This window comes from Lissotriton vulgaris, chromosome 8 (genome assembly GCF_964263255.1).
Source record: "Lissotriton vulgaris chromosome 8, aLisVul1.2, whole genome shotgun sequence".
NCBI lineage: Eukaryota > Metazoa > Chordata > Amphibia > Caudata > Salamandridae > Lissotriton > Lissotriton vulgaris.
The window spans coordinates 580,401,077-580,425,639 of record NC_141696.1 but is presented as its reverse complement, the minus strand read 5'-3'; the positions used below and the strand labels follow the sequence as shown (position 1 = coordinate 580,425,639).

At 45.9% G+C, this 24,563-nt stretch overlaps 1 protein-coding gene across 1 annotated transcript in view; it reads right to left on the bottom strand.

Annotated features, from left to right (window-relative positions):
* Positions 1–24,563, bottom strand: part of PROS1 (protein S) — a 469,412-nt gene that overhangs the window by 137,119 nt on the left and 307,730 nt on the right. The window contains exons 9-10 of the mRNA XM_086934426.1: positions 10,065–10,183; positions 5,858–6,047 (exon numbers count right to left, since the gene is read on the bottom strand). Coding sequence (XP_086790552.1) covers positions 5,858–6,047; positions 10,065–10,183 — 309 coding nt within the window. The remainder of the gene's footprint in view (positions 1–5,857; positions 6,048–10,064; positions 10,184–24,563) is intronic.

Below are 24,563 nucleotides of genomic sequence, written 5' to 3'. Positions count from 1 at the left end.
AGAATGGGCGGTAAAAGAGTATATATGTATAAAGTGTGAGTTTTTAATGCTGTGATGTGAAAAAATTATTTGGACTATAAATAAAGAAATGGGGTCAATGAAGTAAATTGACCCGTGAACTTATTTAATAAACATACACACTGCAGAAAATCAAGCAAGACTCCCGAGTTTGATTGTTGAAAGGGGGCCTCTCGTGGATGCATGCATTGGGGCGGGGGGAGGGTGCACTTTGTATGCCATCTATGCAAGGCGCCACCCCCCTTCGGGGAGTGGCGTCGTTAGTGGCAGCCAAAGGGCCGACCCAGCAGAGGTTCACTTCCGGGTCAGCCGTCCCGGAAGTGAAAAGTAGGTGAAGGCCAATAGAATCGGGGCTTATTGACGCCCCGGAAGTAATAATAGGGCGCCAGGCTTAAAAGCCTGCGTCCATCTTAGGGCTCCCTCTTTCGTTCGCTGGCCGCCCAGGAGTCGGACGTCGCGTGAAGAAGGCACCCACCCACCCATCCCTAAAATTAGGTCGTCTGGGAGGGCAGTAGCGGGGTTCCGGACAAGAATAACACGGGAACTTCTTGTCCAGTGACAGTTTTTACCTCTGAACAGGTTTTCGAAATCATCATGGACTCCGGGCTGGCGGGAGAGTTGGGGCTGACCTGCTGGTGGCCTTGGCTTCTCCAGCCCTACCCCGGAAGCCGGTGGTTGCCCAAGTGGTGGCATATTATTCACCTGCGGCTCTGTTGACCGGAAGGGGGTTAACGTAAAGAGAGCAGGCTATCTGGGTTGTGGCCTGCTGGCGCATCCCTGAAGTTAAACCAAATGCCCATTGGAGAATGGGCGGTAAAAGAGTATATATGTATAAAGTGTGAGTTTTTAATGCTGTGATGTGAAAAAATTATTTGGACTATAAATAAAGAAATGGGGTCAATGAAGTAAATTGACCGGTGAACTTATTTAATAAACATACACACTGCAGAAAATCAAGCAAGACTCCCGAGTTTGATTGTTGAAAGGGGGCCTCTCGTGGATGCATGCATTGGGGCGGGGGGAGAGTGCACTTTGTATGCCATCTATCACTGGTTATCACTTTGTCTTGCCTCCAAAACAAACGTTCTCCACTGGCAGCTCCAGCCCAGGTAAGCATGCTACTCGCAGCTGCCTTAAAGTAACTACAATGTGCACTGTAAGAATGGCGCACAAAGAGCCCGAGACCGCATTTATTCAGCCTGGCCGGAGGAGCGACGTGCTGCATACAAACACTGCACAGGACGTCTCCGCGGCTGCTTAATAATCATTGTCAGCAGGAGTGCAGCGCGTGATAAGGAGCTGAGGGGTCGGCATGTTCCCAAAATTAGATCATAGTTGTATTTTATTGCTATCCTAGAGCTAGAGTGACTTGTTGAGCATGCTTCCGAAGGCAACTTCTAAGTCACATACAGGTATGAGTACCTAATTTGAGAGCCAGCGTTTCAAGGAAAAAGACATCTGTATGTCAAACTATTCTATGTTTTCAGTCCGTTTTCTGGTGATGTTACTACTTTCTCTCAGTTTCTAGATAGAGCGTAAACTCAACCAGAAGGATTTGGAGCGCTTTACAAGATCAACCCTTATATTATACAAGGGAACTTTAACTTTGCTTTAAGCACGGGGAGATTAAGTGACTTGCCCAGGATCACAGGCTGTTAAACCAACATTGGGACCCCAACCCAGTTCCAAAAACGGCAGCTGTAGCCCTTAAGCAAGATCTCACTCCCACCCTTTTCCTGTTAAGCTCTCAATTTGCACACTATTCTCCCCTTTTCACCTGCACACTTCACCCATCCCAAGGCATTTAATTGCCACCGTCCAGTGCAACATCTCACCCTATAACTTTCTCTGTTTTCTCCCAACACCACATGTTCCTTACCCCACCCGTGACCTCATATTGATTCACCTACACTCCAATCAATACCACATAAATACACCCCACATAAAACCACTCTACGCCACATATCAACATTCCACATAAATACACTCCACGCCACATAATTCCCATCAGTATAATTGCGCTCAATGTCACAGTTCCACGCTACACAATTCAGCTCCACGCCACATAATTTGACAAATCACATAATTCAACTCAATTCACTTATACAACACACTGCATGCATTCACGCCACAAAATTCCACAGTATGCCACATAATTAAACTCCACTACATACCGCAACACAGAATACCAAACCACATATTTACTTTCCGTAACACACAATCCCACTCTACATAATTTCAGTACACTCAATACCATATCATTACTATCCACATAATTTCACTGCACACCATGTCACATAATTCCACAACTCAAATCCACTCCACACCACACTATTCCATACCACACAATTCCACAACTACCCATTTCAATCCAACCCACATAATTCCATTCCACTCCACACCACATAAATCCACTCCATAAACATTAGTAAAATACATTGTCATTTACAACGCCAATAGCTCTCACGTTCACAAATGCAAGACCTATTGCATTGCAAATGCATGTTTACACTTCTTAGTCTTCAGACAGATGATGTATTGGCTGTGAATGTGCCGAGAACCACTGGAGATGGTGAGCTTGTCTGCAAGATAAGCAGTAGCTCTGGTCATAATGCTTTAAAAATAATGTAGATGGTGTTGAAGATGGCACGGCTGGCAAGGGGAGCCAATGGAGTTCCATTATGATGGGGGTGGTGTGATCATATTTCTTCAAGCTCTAGAGCAGACGTGCTCCAGTGTGTGAGGTGGCCTTAAGGGGTGCCAGTGTGGAGCCCTCGCCTCACCTTCTTGAATAATGAGTTAATTCCACTCAACCAGACATCAAAGGCGCTACAAAAACACACTTTTTAACTTTGGAAATTGTGGAACAATTTAACTCACTTCTTCAGCACCCAATTTCTCTTCCCAGACCAAACTCAGGCCACCTCAAGTACGCCCCTGCTTATGAAAGAGTCTATGGATACTCCTACCTGTCCACAATATTGTACTTTTGTCCCCATCTATAATATTGTTCATATGTCCCCATTTATAATATTGTTATTTCCCACCCACAATATTTTTCTAATGTCCCAGTCCATATTACTGGGTCTTTGTCCCCATCCACAATGTTGTTCTTTTGTCCCCATCCACAATATTTCTTTTATGAACCAGAGAGGTATCTGGAGGGAAGCAATAGCCTGTTATACCATGCATTGCAGGGCTATCCTGACTTTCAGGTAAAGGTGTGCTTCTTTAATGTGTGATGTGGTACTAAAAATCATACATTTCAATATTATAAAATAATAGATCAATTAACCGAGTGTGATAGGATGTGCTTTCAAATTCTTCCTATAACAATTAAAACCAGTAATATGGTGAGGATGAATAGGCAGCATGTCCCAGATCTTAAATCCAGCCACACTGACTGATCATGTGCCACATGTAGCACTTTCACATTCGGAACTTCCTTAGTCAATTGTAAAGCTTTGGTATGAGCCTGGAATTTGGGATGATCTTTCTAGTAATCTAGTCCTGTCCCTGTACTGATTCTCAGAGTATGCACAAATTCGGGGACCAGCTTGAATAAATAGAATGAAATATAGCACAGACTTTAGAAGATGGAACAAAATGATAACCTATTTTATTTACAGCTGTTTTCTAAGACTCAAAAGATAGAGAGAAGTCAAATATGACTCCTGGATTCTTTACAGACAGTACTAAATGATGATAGAGGTGCACACCTTAATGTTGGTGAAAACTAATCTACAATTACTACATTAATCTGGTTGGGGTGCTGCATTACATAGGTGTATTGGCTGACACCGGTACTGAATAGAACTAGGGGATGCAGAAGAAGTCTGCAAGTAATGCGCACTGTTCCAGAGGAAAGACAATTATTTCCACAATATTTACACACTATTCAAATTATAACATGTTATTTGCATTTTATTTATGCTCGAATTTTCATAAATCATATTTATATGTCATAATTCCATCCTGTATACACAATTCCATTCAAATCAACATACAATATTTTCACAATATTTACACACTATTCAAGTTATAACATGTTATTTGCATTTTATTTCATTTATTATTTATTTTAAATGCATTGGGCATTGGTCTCTAAAAAAGAGGAAACAACACCTGTATGAAGACAAGATTTCGATGTATTCCTTTTTGTAAATAGGCCCATTGACAAAAATAATATCACACATTATGCAATGAAATAGTGTGAATGTGAATTATAATGATGTGATTATGCGATATTGTAAGTTTATTTGAATAGAATTGTGTATAAAGGATGGAATTATGACATACAAATATGATTTATGAAAATTTGAGCATAAATAAAATGCAAATAACATGTTATAATTTGAATAGTGTGTAAATATTGTGGAAATAATTGTCTTTCCTAGGGAACAGTGCGCATTACTTTCAGACTTCTTCTGCATCCCCTAGTTCTATTCTTTACAGACAGCACAGGGTCAATCGCACAAACAAAGCCCCAAAAAGTCTGATTGGTACCACAGAGTAATCAACTGTCTTATTTAATGCACAAAAGCATGGAATGTCAGGCATTGGTGGCTGTCCTTGCAGTCTTCCAACATTAGTGTGGCATCCACATAAGTTGAAAAGGTTAGTCCTGGATTGCGATCACATAGACAAGGAGGATCATACAAATGTGAATACCTGGGGTAAAAGGCCAAGCCCTAGGGAACTCTACAGCCTGGTGTGAACTCTGGTGGTAGGTGTATGTTGTACATTGATTCTTCATGTAATATGGTTGTCTGTAGTCTTAGTCCTTTCTTAGTGTTCTCTCATTCTCTGTCTACCACAATGCCTATGTATGTTCTTACTTCCACCTGAGAATTCTATAAGTGTCAGTTGATGGTCTGGTCAGCTAGCGAGCTTGTGTACTCAGCTGTGTCTTACAATAAATCTACATGTAATCAACTAGATGTATCCTGTCATCTATGACCATCCTATTTACAACATTTTGGCGACGTTTTCTGCTGACCAGACCAGAGAAGAAACCATCAAACACAGCGTGAGCTACACCTCGCAAAAAGAACCCACTGCGGTCCACCTATCTGCATTCTACTAGTGTCAGTTGATGGTCTGGTCAGCTAGCGAGCTTGTGTACTCAGCTGTGTCTTACAATAAATCTACATGTAATCAACTAGATGTATCCTGTCATCTATGACCATCCTATTTACAACAGTGTATCATTATTGTCGTACACTAACCACAGCAGTTGCATCTTCCAACTTTCTGCTGCCAATTCTGACAACACATTGCTTTGCTGAAGTTAATTTCACAGGCATCGGTTTGTCTCAAGTAGATCTAAGCACAAGTGCAACATTCTTTCACCATATCTTTCTACAATGCTGCTTGACCAGGAGCAAAGCAAATCACATTATCATGAGCATATTTTGCCAAAAAGGCCCTATTATTTTCAACACATGGGATACATGGCGGCTGCCTTTAACGGAACTACGGTCTTAAGTATGTTTCAATACTATATGTTAGCCATGTCTATATAAACTGCGGTCGTACCAATACAGCCTCTTCCAATCTACATTACATACAGATACACTACCATTGTGTGGCCATGCTTCCCTAGCAGACTCAGCCCTCCCAGTCCTGGGGCAGACTGAGATTCATGTATTACCCTCCAGCTCCACGGAGCCAGTGGTACCAATGTGAACATATACATATATTTCCTCAGTCTTTGTTCATATTATCTACGACAAGTGACGCATAATCAACAAGTCAAACACAACCTACCATTGAAATGTCTAGATCTTTTAACACTGAATACATTTGGAAAATATATATTTGTAAAAGATGTTCTTACTATATGCCATTGACCGTCATTAATTGCTTTGCCACCACTTGTGACTTTTAGGCCCAGCTCATTCTTGAATTGTATTTCGATTTTCCCATCACGAATTGCCAGCAAGAACCAAGACGTGCTATCAGGAGACTCTGCATATAATATCACACCCTCTGTGTCATAGGTCCGGAAATCAAATTCTGCTGAAAATCTAAAAGATGAAACGGGCATATTAGGAAATGTCATTAAAAGTGTTAAGAGTATAGCTTTGGGGACACAAATCTAAAAAACATTTTTGTATTCATACTTAATCTGGTTCTAGGGCTGGCAAATCACTGTTCCGTGTAGGGAGGTTTCTTTCTTTCTGTTCTCGCATTTTTTAATTGTGAAGTGGTTCCTCCAAACCTTCAATCGCTAGCAAATAATTTTGTGTGTGTTTTTAGGACACACCACCCAGTAACTCTGCTGTTGTCTTGAGTAAATTCAGCAGCCGCTCCTTCAGGACAGTGCCTTAGAAATTAAGCCATAATAGACTAACCCAACCAGCCTGGGTTTCTTTTAATTTGCATTTTGCTTTATGGTGCTCACTCATACCACTACTCCTTTTTGTAAAACTGGAGGTGTCCTAACAAACCCTCAGCAGCACCCTCCACCACTGATAAGTAACAATGCCTTTTTTAGGTCTCGCCTTCGCAGCGCGCATGCGCTGCAAAGCAAAAATACCTTTTTGCGATCGCTTTGGCTTTTCAGCCAAGCACGTGCACGCGTTCCATTGCCTTCAATGGCAACGCGTCCACGTCTAGAGATTCACTTGCGGGAGCGAGCTCCACCATATGGTAGCAATTATAGCTCCCGCAAGTGAATCGCGCAGGCCACCCCTGTCGCCGCGCGAGGGCTTGGTTGTTTGGCGTCAAGCTTCGTCTCAGGCATCAACGGACTTTAACTGAAAGTAGCAATTTCAAAGAAGTTCTAGTATGCAAAATGTGAAAATGTTTCTTAGCAGAGGCATTTTTGAGCCATGTAAAGGTGAAGAAAGTGGGTTTGTCGATACAATTACCTCTGTGGCTAGGTAATCCGCAAATGCAAGCCTGGGACTGCAATGTTCACTTTCACAACACAATGTTGATGTCTTCAGACTGAATACAGAAATACCTCAAGCACACGTTTTCAGCCAAAAGCAGATATGGTTCTCCTGCCAGTTAAATACACACAAAATATTTTACAGTCTCGAAGCATTGTCTCCGACTTTGCCATCAGCTGCTGCTGCCCCCAGCTCGATCTGTGCTCTCGAGGCACCATCACGTGAGCGGGTGTATGCACACAGCACACGCTCTGCTCGGGTCCCGCCTGCTCCTTGGAAAGGGCTTCCCGACAATATTGAAAGCAGAGCGTATTGAGGGTGCAGCACGAAGAAAACTGGTAATTAGATGGTGTGCTGGAATGAACGATATGTTTAGGATACAGTAAAAAGAGACTCTATTGTCTCTTCACACACGCTTAGAGGGGGGGAGAGAGGGAGATGTGTCAAATGAAGAGATTTTGTATTTCTTACGAAATAACTATCTTCTGACCTTTACGCTGTGAACGAGGTAAGAAATTCCTAGCCCGGAGAAAATATTTCAATTGTGACAGGCGGAGACCTTAAAGAAAGACAGTGTCTGACAGAGGTGAATTACTCGCGAAGAGATAGGAAGATATTTTTAATCCAAGGGTGAAATTGCTTGGTTTGTCTGCCTTTAGATTTTACTCTGGCTTCTCTCCCCGATCACCTCGTCCTCAGCCACATCGAAGTGTTCTATATTTAAAAAACAGTTACTTAAAAAAGAAGGTATTTTTCTAGGTTCGGCATTAGTGTGCTGGTGTAGTGCCCTCTGAGCGTTAGCTATGGTTGATAGATAGTTTTTAAGGCCGCTTGTTTGAATTTGCAGTGTGCCATGTGCGCTTGCACTTTAACAATATCTGCCTGTCCCACCCACTGTGTGGGACGGAAGCTGTTCTTTAAAGTTAAAGCGCGCATAGCGTGCTGCAAATACAAACAAGCGAACAAGGGGGAAATGGAGAAATCTCCTGGCTGTTAATAAGATGCAAAGTCAAGCTCCCAAGTACACAGATGATTGGCTTCCAGAATGAGGACAACACATCTAGGCTAGCTTCCTGGCCAACCAACACTCCACCAGACAATGGAAGCGGCGTGGTCACTGAAAGGGGAGTGGACAATAGAGCACAGGCTCGTCAAATAATTTAAAATCAGCTCAGACTGATAAATAATACCACAAAAAAAAAAACACCCACTCTGCAAACAGCCTCCTCAAGCAGGCGCTTTCCATTCGTTTGATAATTAAAACTACATATAATGCACCCTTGTTTGTGTGTTTCCCTCTCTTTATTTCATAATAATACTGAATGCGATTTCTTTTCAATTAAACTTGGGAGAGCAGTGTATTCGTCTCGTGGCTCGGGTATCAAGTTAAATAAATAATATAATTCTTTTGACGGCTTGTGTCTGCTTCAGATGGATAATCAACAGATTGCGCATTTCTGTACCCCAAAACAAAGTATAATTATCATGCCCCCTTCTATTAGGGCAAAAAATACAAGTTCCAAAATAAACACGGCAGGATTTCTTTTAGTTTGAAAGCTATGCGACTCTGCAGTCCAGATGTGTGAACAATACGAGCTAGAAAAAACACTGCTCTGCTATTTTTAGAACTTTCTCTAGGTTTGAAGAATGTACGTTTCTGTGGCCCCAATCACATTTCTCCAATCCGTATTGCTTTTATATTTTTTTTTTAAATAATCATGTGCCAAGTGCCCATCTGCCCCTTCCCGAATTATTGACTCCCAAATGAAGGATAAAAATAAAATCCCAAAATGAGTGTAATAATTCTCTTCAGCTCCAATTTGTACCAGATTCTACAGGAAATATGAATCTTGCCTCAACTCTGTAAACACTGTATTGATCAACGACCCCCTCCCTCATTTTCCACCCAGCCCTAAAAACAGCAGCGAAGGCAGATTTTCATCATGGGGTAAATAAGCATTTGCAATGCAATAGGTCTCAGATTTGCGAGAGTTTGATCTATTGGCATTGTAAATGACTGCCCACGCACTTTGTACTTATAGTAGTTGCTCACCAGAAGCAAGACTGGCAGTAACTGCACCTTTTTTTTACTGCCAACCTTTGTTCTGGTGAGGAAGGACTATAGTAAAATGTGCGTGTTTACACATCCCTTGCAGGATTTCAAAACACATAAACAAAAGGCATTATCATTTACAATGCCAATAGCTCAAACTCTCGCAAATGCGAGACCTATTGCATTGCAAATGCTTGTTGTTTTTTTAGAGATGAGACAGTGAATGGAGCGAATGGCAGGGATAAAACCATCAATACAAACAATAAAATGCAGGAAGTCCACACATAATCAGATCTCTACGTAAAAATGTTATAACAATTCCTACATTTATAACTCTGAGTTCTCTTGCAATCACAATAAATAAGCACATAAACCCAGCCTAACGGAGAGAATGTTTGTGTCACTGGGAAACTGGTCACAATGAAAATCAGTTTAGTTCTAGCTCGTTCTGGTACTGCAACAGGGCTGTAAATTCAACTCTTTTAAATCTATCAAGTGTGGCTTAAGAACATTGATATTGTTTTTCCAGGGATAGGATGATCCTTCAGGGAAATCCTGTCAATGGAAACTCTGCACTGAACCGAAGGGATTTGTTTGATTCTCCGGCTCTCAGCTCTGAGGGGCGAGACTATTCCTATCGGCCATATCTCCGACTTGAGTGGTTGGCTTTGCCGGCCCCCTTTAGGAGACAAACAGAAGGACTTCAATCAAACAACTAACTAAAATGTGAAATCGAACTAAACTTTATACTATTAAAACAAACTTGGTTACTATCTGGTTGGTCATTTTCAAGTACAGACGATCATTACATGCCATCTGCTGGTTAAGGGACGAAGGAGAGTCAATTACACTTTACCCTTATATGTAACCCATCATTACCCTTCCATGTAAGCCATTACCCCTATGGTACTATTAAGAGGAACAGTTCCCTTTCTCTATTTAGCACCTCATGGTGCCTTAAAGATGACCTGCACTGGTTTCTCAATTGACCATCATCACTAGCAAATAGTGTCTTCCATTTTTATACATGAGTGCTAAACCTAGTGAATCATAAAGTTCCCAAATCGCAGTTAAAAGTGAAACATGAAACTTACTTTGTGACTTCCGGCAATCTAAACCGTAGGTACACAACTGGAATCCCGATAAACTGCTCTGAAAGGTACAGCAGCTCGTAGTTCTTCTCAAGGTTCAATGGGACGCACACGGATACTGGCTGAAAGGAAAATGGCAAACTGAAATCACACGAGGAATTACCTTGTTGGATTACTTTCATGATTCATACTGAACAAGTGTTTTTTTAACTCTTTTTTCATGTGTAAAAGTAACCCCTTGAAGAAGACTGTATGTTTCATGAGTAAAAACATCTAGTTCGAGAACAACTAATTATGTCCAGAGAATAATAGATCATCAATGCAGGTTGAAGTGTAGAATCAACTTGCTGTACTTTTCATTATTTTTTAAAATATTATTTTTCAGACTAACGGTGAAAGCATAGAGCAGCGTTGACTAGTATGTAGGACATAACGAAATATCAAACATAATTGCGTAGATGGGGCAGAAGGAATGGGATGAGAAACCTTGGAATAATAACGTCCATCTTCCTTGTACAATGCCATGCAATGCAAAGATATAACCAAGGTAACTTCAGATATCAACTACAGAACCAGAAGAATCACTTTAAAGAAAATAGAAATTAGAATTACTAAGACAATATGGGCCCAATTATAAGTCGAGCGGGGAAAAATTTCCATGTGGAATTCCTCTTTGCATCATAACAAATAATCTGGTGCTTTTGCACCAAGTTTTTCTGGGTACGGGAACACCAGACCTGATTTTATCAGCTTGTAAAATCACTTTAGGCTTGGGTTGCAACAGCAGCTAGGCCTTGTAGGAGAGTAGGGTCTGCAATCCTATGATCACCCCAGATTTTTGCTTTTTGCTTCACTGGTTTACGACTTCTCTGGCTGTGGGCCTGCTAATCAGACCCACAGCCTTGCTGTTCTCTCACTAAATTGACACGTATACCTTAGGTGCATTTACCAATTGGTACTGGGCCACCTTATCAGACCCTGTAACTCAGGGCATAGGTGTACCCAGGGCCTACCTGGGGCTGCAGCATGTATTATGCCACCCCTGGCTGGCCATCTAAATCTGACACAACTGGCAGCACGACTGCTGGGGCAAGGTGGTGTAATCACCCTTTGCTTTAGATATAGTATACCTATATCTAACCCTAAAATGGGCACCTGTATTCCTATCAGTCACTCCTATGGCAGGCCTTAACAATCCTGAAGGCAGAGTGCTTGGAATCGTGTGAGATGGTGCTCTGGCATGAGCTGAGCCCGCTTGCAGCTTGCGAAATCAAGTCCTAATAGCTGTTCCATGATAACGCATACCATATACTCTTAAGTGCATTATAATCCTCGCGGTTAAATGCCAACTCTGGTATCGCTTTATCAAAACATGTCGAGTAAGGTGTCATACGAATTGGAATACTAACCCCTCGCCAATTCTGGTGATGGGGTTAGCATTCCACCCTTCTAGAGGGACACGACATGTATGTAACTGTGAACCCCGGTTAAAGTTAACTCAAGCCTCAGCATCACAAAATGGATGCTGCCACCACAGACACAAGTCTGACCTCCTGCTGCTGGGAGTCCTTCCAGCGAGGGAGGCTTGGACAAAGGGTTTCCTGTCAGGGGCGGTGCTAGCACCATCCCAGACAGGGTTTTGTGTATCCTGGGTAGGCAGGGCTTTAGAGGAAGGTGACTGCAAGTGGCACCCCGATGCTCACTATGCATAGGCCGGCTAGAACCAGTTCCAGGGGCACACCAGCCCCTGACCTGGGGAAAGTCCGGCATGGGAGAGGGGTGTAACCACCCCCCTTCCTGGTCCCACCCATGGGCAGGACCTAGTAGCGTGCCAGCCCCTTTTCCTAGTATAAAGTTAGGAGCGGGCCCCCTTCCAAATTAGATCATCTTTGAATCCTGAAACTACTTTCTACGAAAGGAACTCTTGACTTCTTCTCAAGATTTCTCCCTTGTGGCTAAGGAGTAGTCACCCTGCATCCGCAGGCACCATCCTGAGGTAATATGAATTTTTATGGTCAATTGTGTCCCCTATCGTAGACCCCAACGGCTCCATGTACCTGCTTCTAGTACATGTAAGTTCCCTCCACAACCAGCTATGAAGACGCAAATACATTTGCGTCCAACGTTAATATGTCCTCTTTCTGATCCACCATGAATGGGTCCGATATTTAGTTCCTAAGTGTGCCTTGCCAACGTCTTTACATGGTGCACTTTCATGTTTTCCTGGCCCTGGCGAGTTGGGCCTTGTTTTCTGCCATTCAAGCTTTCTCCTGCCTTCTGCCTCTGGAAGCTGCAGCCTGAACCTGCATTTGTATCCATGACCTTTCACTCACTCCCTGCGCGGCTAGCGGTGCCTGGCTCAGCCTGCCGGCCTGCCAAGACCGTATTCAGCCTTCAAGTTATCTGCTCCGCTCCTCGAAAATCACATTCCTGTCTAGCAGTTTAGGTAAACATCCTTCCCAGCTGCAGAGCAAAGGGCCCGGCCTTTCTGTCTCCATGCAAGTAATTCATAGCTTCCGTTACCATGGTAGGCCCATGGCCCCTTGCTTTACACGTAGACACACAGTTGCATATACACGCATTAACAGTCAGTATAGAATAGCCTCTGCCCAAGAGACCTTTCCTTCTAGATAATACAGTTCCTCAAACACAAGATATTGGATATGATTTGGGATTAGGTTGTTCTGACACTCCAGACTTCTGTCTCCACATGTAGGGCTAAATGTCAAGTCCCCTTCACCCTCCAGTTCCACGTCAATCATACGTCATGCTGCTGCGCGCGCATCCCTGCCACATGTTCTTGCTGACTCGACAGGATCTTTCTAGGGATCCACCCACTTATGACACTTGTATGTGACGTTTTCTAGCACATACCTCCGTGTACGCCCTAGTGCACGCCTCCTGTTACGTATTTCTGCTCTTATCTCGTTTCTCTCAGCTGTTACGCCTTCTGCATTCAATATTACTGTATGAAATGACTATATATACGATTGCTTTTTAATAAATCATTGTACATGTCCATTGCAATTCCTACCCTGAACCCTCGTGGCGATGGGTCATGCTACCATTGGTTCGAACCAATTCCTTTTTAAGGAATAAAACCCCTTTTAAACCTCAGATACCACGGACTCTGCCTTCTTATTTTTGACTGAGTTATTCTTATTGAACTTTACCGCATAAATTAAGTACAGGTAATTAAAATTTACCACAATCCAAGCATCGCGGTCTGCTGTAAGTCTCTCCTCCGGAACAAGACTGCCCAGCTCGACGCCGGCTTCCCTGGCACCTCTGACCTTAACCTACATCTTCAGCTCAGCTGAGATCCGTGGGTGTGACGAGACCTCGAGGGACCGGCCATCTTCAGGACTGCACGACGCTTGCCCAGCCCGACCGCCGAGGGATCCTCGAGTGAGTGCTTTGGGGTCCGAGAAGCCCCAACCCTGAGCAGCTCCAGCACCGAAGTTCAGCCTCCCAGCCTCCACGAGATCTGCGTGGGGCCCTTCTGCCTGTTTGCTGCTCACCGCAATGTCTGGCTACTAGCCCGCTGGCTTGTGGCCTTCCCGACGACGAACGACGACATCAACACCGCTGGTCTGGTTGCTCCAGACTGGCCCTAGCTCCCCTCCAAAAGAGGAGCACCCCGGACCCTCCTGGTCCACTCCAGACGCCATTTTGAGTCCACCGCGTGGGCTTGCATTTGCAAGACTTGTTGCCCCAATCCTGGGTCCAGCGACGTTGACAGCAGATACCTTCGTGGGACAGCTCGCACCTCCATCCTGGTCGCCGACAACGCCTCCTGGTCCGTGAGACTGCAGAGCCCAGCGTCGCCCACTCACCTGGTCGAGGTGACTCCATCCGGTGCCATCCTGGTGCCCATCTAATCAGTGGCTAGTGATTCAGAACTTGGTCCCCTCTGCTTACAGTTGTCTTCCATCTTCAATCCAGGTTTGGATCCCTCCGAATCTCTTCACTGGTCGCCTGCCAGCAACTTCTTCTTTCAGGCTCCATAGACTGCAACGAGGATTCCCGACGTCTTTCCAGACCTATGCAGCCGCAGCCCCTGGGCTAGGTAACCTCAGCATTTCGGTGCTCCAGCATAGCCTTACTATCCAAGGGTCCAGAATCTTTTTCGTTTCAGCTCTACCTAGTCGGATTCGTCCGATAACACTAACTTTACGAAATCTAGCATCCATAGACTTTGTCCCGCATCCCGCGTGAGAGTGCACACTCTGCACCCGATCTCCCTAGGCCTCCTGCTAGTAATCTGAAGGTTCAGTAGTCCAGTCCTAGCGATCCTAAAGCCTATTAGTGTAGTACTTACCTGCTAGTAATTTCGCATTCCACTTTTAGAGTATATGGTTTTTCGTGCCCCTCGGGCATTTGTGTAAATTGTGCGACTTTCAGTATTTTCATAAGAGCTTTGTATTGTGCATAGCGCCCTGTCCTCATAAAGAGTCCAGGGCTGTTGTGTTCTAAATAAATATACTTTTATTTTCATACCAACTTGTGTGGTGTCCTTTCACTTGGTGTTCAAGGGGTATATGTGATGGTATAACAGCTGGCTTAACACGCCCTCTAGAGTCTAGCCTAAAGACTGCTCTTGTCCATGCTACTAGGATAGCTGGTCTACGGTTGACTTACAACCAATCATCAATAAGGGTTGTTTGGACTGATACATAGTGTTCACTAGAATAGTGAGCACTGCATATCAGGCCAACTTCTCACATTGGTGAGCAGCGGTTGGGATTTGAGCTTGCTGTTGTTTTACCACACGTATCCTAAGAATATAATTGTGAAAGATCACATAAGTATTAAGGTACATATAACTTAGCTTAGAATACTCTGAGTTCTACTGAACCAGCTGTTGTAATTAAACAGGGCCAAGCACACCCTGACTACAACTCTTAGCAAGGGATCAGTAGGCAAACAAATAGTGTAGGTAGGTGCATCACTTACACCACACTAGAAGCATGTCGGACAAAGGAGGGAACTCAGAAGCCCCCCTTGTGTCAGTGGACCCTCCACAGGTCACTTCACGATATGCTGCTCTTAGCTTCCAGGAGATGAGACAAATCTGTACATCCAGGAAGCTAAAACAGGGCTCTAACCCTACCATTCCCTTTCTGATTGGTCTCTTAGAGACTTATGATGCTAGGAGGACTGCTAACACAGACCCTTCTCATCCAGATGGGAACATGCCCCCCTTAGAGGGAACCCTTGGGGACCCTGACCTCAACCTCAATGGAACAGGAAGTGATCAGGAGGAAGAGGAACAGGAGTTGTCAGGGGATGAGGCAGACAAAGGTCAGGTAGAAGTCAGTAGACTAACCAGGACCAACTTAAGCAGGCATGAGAATGGATTTGGGGGACCCCCAGGGCCACTCTCAGGCAGGCTTAACATTGGGAATGGACGAGTTAGGTCTCTATCTAGAGGCTCTAACAGATCCATTTGAACCAATGGCTCTCAGACCTCTTCTCATAGAGGGATGTCATCCCCTAAGAGAAGGGAGCATGAAGCTAAGATGAGGGAAGCCAATCTGAGGATTGAAAGGGAAGAACTTGCCCTGGCCAAAGAAAGGCTTGCCTTTGCTAGAGAGCAACATTTAAGTGGGCTAGATCTCACTGGTGGCAGCATTTTACCTAAAGAAAAGGACAGGAGTTTAGACACTAGACACCTGAGTAAGATAGTGCCCCCCTTTAAACGAGGGGATGATATCCACAAATAGATAACTGCTTTGGAGAGGGCCTGCACTGTCCAGTGCGTCCCCCAGAGTCAGTGGGCAGCTGTCTTGTGGCTCTCCTTTGAAGGCAAAGGTAGAGATAAGCTCCTCACTACTAGAGCTGAGGATGCTAACAATTACCAAGTCCTGAAAAGTACACTGATAGATGGGTTTGGCCTAACCACTGAGCAGTACAGGTTGCTGTTCAGGGATACCCAGAAAACTCAGTCTCAGGATTGGTCTGATTTTGTGGATTGTGCCACTAAGGCTTTGGAGGGCTGGTTGCTGGGCAGTAAGGTTACTGATTATACAGGATTGTACAATCTGATCATGAGGGAACAGATTTTAAACAATTGTCAGAACCAGTTGTTGCATCAGCACCTTGTTGACTCAGATCTGACCTCTCCCCAAGAATTGGGAAAGAAGGCAGACAGATGGGTCAGAACAAGGGTTGAGCAGAACCAGGGTGGTCAGAAGAAAGCAGACCAGAAGGGTAATAATACCAAAGGTGAACAAAATGACCAGAAGTCTTCGACAGGTCCCCAACAAACCAAAGAGGGTGGGTGTCAGGCTCCCCAGAAGAAGAAGACTCACGAAGGCCAGTCTAAAAGGTGGTGCCAGTACTGTAAAAGTAAAACTCACTGGTTTAGTGAGTGCACCAAGAAAGGAGGGCAAACTCCTGCCACTGCAGCCCCTAAGGCACCTGCACCCCCTAGTACAGTCAGCAGTGGTAATGCACCTCCCAAGGGATTAGTTGGGTTAACCTTGGGTTCTGAGGGGTATGACAACTTAGTTGGCACACTCACTCAGGCTGTCCTTGTCTGTACAGGGGATGTGGATATATCCCCTGATGCCAGTCCCAATACTTTGGGCAAATACAGACAGACACCTTTTATCAATGGCAAGATGGCTCAGGCCTACAGGGACACTTGTGCCAGTGTCACAATGGTGACACCTAACTTTGTGGACCCTGGACAGATCATGCTAGGCCCAGAGTACCTAGTGGCCAATGCCAGCAATGTCACTACCCACCATAGTATGGCAATTGTTGATTTCTCCTGGGGAGGGGTAAGTGGCCAAAAGAAGGTTGTTGTTAGTTCAGACCTCCCAGTTGAATGTTTGTTGGGCAATGATTTGGAGTCATCCCTATGGTCAGAAGTGGAGCAGAGGACTCACATGGAAATGTTAGGCTTGCCAGCACATGTGCTTGCTGTGACTAGGTCACAGGCCAGAAGATGCCCCACTGAACAGGTGCTGGATCCTGGAACAATGGACCAGACACCTTCCAAGAAGAAGAGCAGTAGGGTCAAGGCATTGCCTTCCCCCTTGCCCCAGTTTGTGGATCAAGTCTCAGAGGAGGCTGACCTCAAAGAGCTGAGGGAAACTGAGCCTAAAGAACTTGAACCTGATCAGGTTGAGTTTCTGGGTTCAGGGGGACCCTCCAGAGAAGACCTGGGGAAGGCACAGTTAGACTGCCCTTCCCTTGAACCCCTCAGACAGCAGGCTGCTGCTGAGGCTGCAGGTAACGCCACAGGTGCCCACAGGGTATAATGGGAAGATGGACTACTATACTCTGAGTCAAGAGACCCCAAACCTGGTGCAACCAGGAGGCTGGTCATCCCCTTGTCTCTGAGAGGTTTCCTCCTCACCTTGGCCCATGAGATTCCCCTTGCAGGTCACTTAGGCCAGAATAAGAATTGTGACAGGATTGTCTCATACTTTCACTGGCCTCACATGAATGAAGATACCAAGGAGTTTTGTCGCTCCTGTGTCACTTGCCAAGCCAGTGGTAAGTCAGGTGGCACAACAAAGGCCCCCCTTATACCAATGCCTGTGGTGGGGGTGCCCTTTGAAAGAGTGGGGATTGACATTGTTGGTCCAATGGAACCCCAGACAGCATCAGGGCACAAGTTTATACTGGTGGTGGTGAACCATGCCACCAGGTATCCTGAAGCTATTCCCCTTAGGACCACTACAGCACCTGTTGTGGCAAGAGCCCTAGTTGGAATGTTCTCCAGAGTGGGCTTCCCTAAGGAGGTTGTCTCTGACAGAGGTGCAAACTTCATGTCAGGATATCTGACTGCCATGTGGAAGGAATGTGGTGTCAACTACAAGTTCACTACACCCTATCATCCACAATGCAATGGGCTTGTTGAAAGGTTCAACAGGACCCTAAAAGGGATGATTCATGGACTACCTGAAAAGCTCAGGCGTAGATGGGATGTCCTGATACCCTGCCTTTTGTTTGCTTACAGAGAGGTCCCACAGAAGGGGGTTGGCTTCAGCCCTTTTGAACTTCTGTATGGGCATCCTGTAAGAGGACCCCTGTGTTTGGTGAAGGAAGGATGGGAGAGACCTCTCAAAAAGCCTGCAACCAACATAGTGGACTATGTACTTGGTCTCCGCTCCAGGATGGCTGAGTATATGGAAAAGGCTTCTAAAAACCTTGAGGCAAGCCAAGAACTCCAAAAAGCTTGGCATGACCAAAAGGCTGTCCTGACTGTGTACCAGCCTGGACAGAAGGTGTGGGTGCTGGAGCCAGTGCCCCCAGCTGCACTCAAAGACAAATGGTCTGGGCCCCACACAATCCTTGAGCAAAAGGGAGAGGTCACCTACCTGGTGGACCTTGGAACTCCCAGGAGCCCCCACAGGGTGCTCCATGTGAACAGGCTCAAAGCATATGTTGACAGGAAGGACATGAGCTTGCTCATGGCCACAGATGAGGGACAGGAGGAAGAGAGTGACCCTCTCCCAGACCTGCTCACTCAGAATCCTGATGATGGATCAGTAGATGGTGTTGTCTTTTGTGGCAGCCTCTCTGACCATCAACAGAAGGATTGTAAACAAGTTCTTCAATCCTTCAGACATATGTTCTCTCTGACACCCAGTCAAACCAATTGGTGCACCCATGAGGTTGACACTGGTGACAGCCTGCCAGTAAAGAGTAAAATCTACAGGCAGCCTGATCATGTTAGAGACTGCATTAAGACAGAAGTGCAGAAAATGTTGGAGTTGGGAGTCATTGAGCCCTCAGATAGCCCTTGGGCTAGTCCAGTAGTTCTAGTGCCTAAACCTCACACCCAGGGTGGTAAGAAAGAGATGAGGTTCTGCGTAGACTACAGATGTCTCAATGCAGTCACTAAGACTGATGCCCACCCAATACCAAGGGCAGATGAGCTTATAGATAGATTGGCTTCTGCCAACTACTTAAGTACATTTGACCTGACAGCTGGGTATTGGCAAATCAGGTTAGCTGAGGATGCCAAGCCCAAGACAGCATTTTCTACCCCTGGTGGGCATTATCAGTTTGTGGTAATGCCCTTTGGTTTGAAAAATGCACCTGCCACCTTCCAAAGGCTGGTGAATCAAGTTCTCACTGGGCTGGATGACTTCTGTGCAGCATATCTTGATGATATAGCTGTCTTTAGTTCCACCTGGGAGGATCACCCGGTCCACCTGAGGAAAGTGTTAGAGGCACTGCAAGCAGCAGGTCTCACTATCAAGGCCACAAAGTGCCAGATAGGGCAGACACAGGTTGTATACCTGGGCCACCTTGTAGGTGGAGGCCAGGTTCAGCCACTGGAGAGCAAGATACAGTCCATCAGGGACTGGGCTCCTCCAACCACCCAGACTCAGGTCCGAGCTTTCTTGGGCCTGACTGGTTATTACAGGAAATTTGTCAAGAATTATGGATCAATTGTGACTCCACTTAATGAACTGACAAGTAAAAAGATGCCAAAGAAAGTTCAGTGGACAGCAGGCTGTCAAAAAGCATTCGATGACCTAAAGCAGGCCATGTGCACAGCACCTATCCTAAAGAGTCCAGACTACTCCAAACCATTCATTGTCCAAACAGATGCTTCTGAGTTGGGTGTGGGAGCTGTTCTATCTCAGCTGAATTTTGATGGTCATGACCAGCCCATTGCTTTTATAAGCAGAAGGCTGACCCCCAGAGAGAAAAATTGGTCAGCTATTGAGAGGGAGGCCTTTGCTGTGGTTTGGGCCCTGAAGAAACTGAGGCCATACTTGTTTGGCACTCATTTCAAGATTCAGACCGACCATAAGCCCCTCTTGTGGCTAAATCAGATGAAGGGTGAAAACCCCAAACTGCTTAGGTGGTCCATTTCCCTACAGGGGATGGATTTTACAGTGGAGCATAGACCTGGCACTGATCATGGCAATGCAGATGGGCTCTCCAGGTATTTCCACTTAGAGCAAGAAGACTCACCTGGTCAAGGTTAGTTTATTGTCCCAAAGTTTGGGGGGGGGGTCATGTAGGAGAGTAGGGTCTGCAATCCTATGATCACCCCAGATTTTTGCTTTTTGCTTCACTGGTTTACGACTTCTCTGGCTGTGGGCCTGCTAATCAGACCCACAGCCTTGCTGTTTTCTCACTAAATTGACACGTGTACCTTAGGTGCATTTACCAATTGGTACTGGGCCACCTTATCAGACCCTGTAACTCAGGGCATAGGTGTACCCAGGGCCTACCAGGGGCTGCAGCATGTATTATGCCACCCCTGGCTGGCCATCTAAATCTGACACAACTGGCTGCACGACAGCTGGGGCAAGGTGGTGTAATCACCCTTTGCTTTAGATATAGTATACCTATATCTAACCCTAAAAGGGACACCCGTATTCCTATCAGTCACTCCTATGGCAGGCCTTAACAATCCTGAAGGCAGAGTGCTTGGAATCGTGTGAGATGGTGCTCTGGCATGAGCTGAGCCCGTTTGCAGCTTGCGGAATCAAGTCCTAATAGCTGTTCCATGATAACGCATACCATATACTCTTAAGTGCATTATAATCCTCGCGGTTAAATGCCAACTCTGGTATCGCTTTATCAAAACATGTCGAGTAAGGTGTCATACGAATTGGAATACTAACCCCTCGCCAATTCTGGCGACGGTGTTAGCATTCCACCCTTCTAGAAGGACACGACATGTATGTAACTGTGAACCCCGGTTAAAGTTAACTCAAGCCTCAGCATCACAAAATGGATGCTGCCACCACAGACACAAGTCTGACCTCCTGCTGCTGGGAGTCCTTCCAGCGAGGGAGGCTTGGACAAAGCGTTTCCTGTCAGGGGCGGTGCTAGCACGATCCTAGACAGGGATTTGTGTATCCTGGGTAGGCAGGGCTTTAGAGGAAGGTGACTGCAAGTGGCACCCCGGTGCTCACTATGCATAGGCCGGCTAGAACCAGTTCCAGGGGCACAGCAGCCCCTGAGCTGGGGAAAGTCCGGCATGGGAGAGGGGTGTAACCACCCCCCTTCCTGGTCCCACCCATGGGCAGGACCTAGTCGCGTGCCAGCCCCTTTTCCTAGTACAAAGTTAGGAGCGGGTCCCCTTCCAAATTAGATCATCTTTGAATTTTGAAACTACTTTCTACGAAAGGAACTCTCGACTTCTTCTCAAGATTTCTCCCTTGTGGCTAAGGAGTAGTCACCCTGCATCCGCAGGCACCATCCAAGCATCGCGGTCTGCTGTAAGTCTCTCCTCCGGATCAAGACTGCCCAGCTCGACGAGAACCGGCTTCCCTGGCACCTCTGACCTTAACCTACATCTTCAGCTCAGCTGAGATCCGTGGGTGTGACGAGACCTCGAGGGACCGGCCATCTTCAGGACTGCACGACGCTTGCCCAGCCCGACCGCCGAGGGATCCTCGAGTGAGTGCTTTGGGGTCCGAGAAGCCCCAACCCTGAGCAGCTCCAGCACCGAAGTTCAGCCTCCCAGCCTCCACAAGATCTGCGTGGGGCCCTTCTGCCTGTTTGCTGCTCACCGCGTTGTCTGGCTACTAGCCCACTGGCTTGTGGCCTTCCCGACGACGAACAACGACATCAACACCGCTGGTCTGGTTGCTCCAGACTGGCCCTAGCTCCCCTCCAAAAGAGGAGCACCCCGGACCCTCCTGGTCCACTTCAGACGCCATTTTGAGTCCACTGCGTGGGCTTGCATTTGCCACGACTTGTTGCCCCAATCCTGGGTCCAGCGACGTCGACAGCAGATACCTTCGTGGGACAGCTCGCACCTCCATCCTGGTCGCCGACAACGCCTCCTGGTCCGTGAGACTGCAGAGCCCAGCGTCGCCCACTCACCTGGTCGAGGTGACTCCATCCGGTGCCATCCTGGTGTCCATCTAATCAGTGGCTAGTGATTCAGAACTTGGTCCCCTCTGCTTACAGGTGTCTTCCATCTTTGATCCAGGCTTGGATCCCTCCGAATCTCTTCACTGGTCGCCTGCCAGCAACAACTTCTTTCAGGCTCCATAGACTGCAACGAGGATTCCCGACGTCTTTCCAGACCTATGCAGCCGCAGCCCCTGGGCTAGGTAACCTCAGCATTTCGGTGCTCCAGCATAGCCTTACTATCCAAGGGTCCAGATCCTTTTTCGTTTCAGCTCTACCTAGTCGGATTCGTCCGATAACACTAACTTTACGAAATCTAGCATCCATAGACTTTGTCCCGCATCCTGCGTGAGAGTGCACACTCTGCACCCGATCTCCCTAGGCCTCCTGCTAGTAATCTGAAGGTTCAGTAGTCCAGTCCTAGCGATCCTAAAGCCTATTAGAGTAGTACTTACCTGCTAGTAATTTCGCATTCCACTTTTAGAGTATATGGTTTTTCGTGCCCCTCGGGCATTTGTGTAAATTGTGCAACTTTTAGTATTTTCATAAGAGCTTTGTATTGTGCTTAGCGCCCTGTCCTCATAAAGAGTCCAGGGCTGTTGTGTTCTAAATAAATATACTTTTATTTTCATAACAACTTGTGTGGTGTCCTTTCACTTGGTGTTCAAGGGGTATATGTGATGGTATAACAGCTGGCTTAACACGCCCTCTAGAGTCTAGCCTAAAGACTGCTCTTGTCCATGCTACTAGGATAGCTGGTCTACGGTTGACTTACAACCAATCATCAATAAGGGTTGTTTGGACTGATACATTGTGATCACTAGAATAGTGAGCACTGCATATCAGGCCAACTTCTCACAGGCCTTGTCCCACCACCCTTCTCAGCCTCCTTTTATGGCGTAACCCTTCTTCTCTTTCCCTTCCTTCTCCTACCTTTCCGACCTTCCTAACCTCCCTAAGTATTACTCCAGGTACCTCACAAACGTTTACTGTAGGCACATCTAGGCACAAGATTCGATACCATCAGGTAAGTACCTTTTTCAATAGAAATACTTTTGAATTTAAAAAGTCGACAGTGCACTTTTGAGAAGCTGCAATGTTATCCTAAGGGAGGAAAAACAAGTACGACATTCAGGTACAGTACAGAGACTTACGAGATCAATCTCCGGGACGTAGGGGATGTATGACGATACAAAGCTATCATTTAGATCGCGGAACATTAATTGCTGTTATTACACCGCAAGTCGTTACAATGACTTACGCTGGACTTAGGAATAGTGTGATTTACTATTCCAACTCCAGTCTACATGCAGTAGGGAAGGTGTTGGAATAGTAAATCACACTATTCCTTAGTCTAGAGCGCCCTCCAGTGCAAGTCGTTATAACGACTTGCGTTATAAAAACAGCAATGTGAATGTATTCGCAGTGTTTTGACCGTGTTGTAAAGGTAGTTTTCCGATGTAAGGTGAGTGGAGGACAAGGTCCAAGGCAATACCAACCAGACACCACCAGCGACACTAGTGCAGATGGGTGCAGGGGTGCAAACAGCGTTGGGTGCCCAAAAGAAGTCAATTGGGATCGGTCTTCGCAAAAAGACCCTGCAGGCTTGAGTGGGGGGCCTGTCGGACTGACCCAACAGGGGGGCTCAGGCCTCACAATGCTGTGGGACGTAGGGACACCTTTAGTCCTCTTCTCCACGGGCTAGGGGTGACAGGTGCAGAGGTGTCCTTTGGCATCTGGTTTTTCTTACCGGAAGCAGTCATGGTAGTGGGAGCCTGCAAGCAGAGGCTGCGGGGAATCATCGAGGAATCCACAGTGGGGAAACCTAAAGTAGGCTTTGAGTCTAGAGGGTCTGGGGTCACCATTGGCCCACTTCAGCTTGGGCTAGGCGGCTCAGAGTGCAGTGGTGGGTTCCAGCATCGGGTTTCTGCCATCTTGAAGCCTCACAGCTCAGTCTTTGGTGCCTGTGGGCTACAAGGGAATAGATCCACTGTCACACAGAGGTTCTTGGCTTTTGGTTGAAGTACTGGTGGGTCTCCTAGGCTTCGGAGACATAACATCTGCTGGACAAGTCAACTTTTGGTGCAATTGTCGAAGTGAGCAGACAGGCCAGCAGAGTTGCCGTCAAGTCAGTTGCTGGATCTTCTGTCCTTGCTCTCTGTGAATCTTCACGTCTGTCTTCTTTCAGGAAAGCGGGTTTTCTCTGGTGCCAGGAGCTCGCCTAAATACTAAATCTAGTGGGGCGTGGCCAACACCATGGCAGACTAGCTCCGGCCGCTCATTGTAAATCCTGGTCTTTATCCTGTCATTTTAGCCACATCTGAAGATTACAATTCGCTGGCTGACTACATACCTAGGAAAGAAGAGGATTCCCTTGAGACAAAGCTAAGTGGAGGTTTAGAATACTAAACCTTACAGTGTCAAAGGTACATACAACAGAAACATATGAAAGTTAAAAATTCATTTATTTTGAATAAATTAAAACACACAATAGGGCAAACTAATCTAAATCCCTAAGAATAAAAAACAATAAAACAATTCACTCAATAATGACCCGCACTATCGAGAACAGACAAAAATGGGTACAACATAAAAATTGTTTGTTACACTTGTACATTCCTGCTCCGTGGTTAAACAACCAGTGTTGTACTGCTA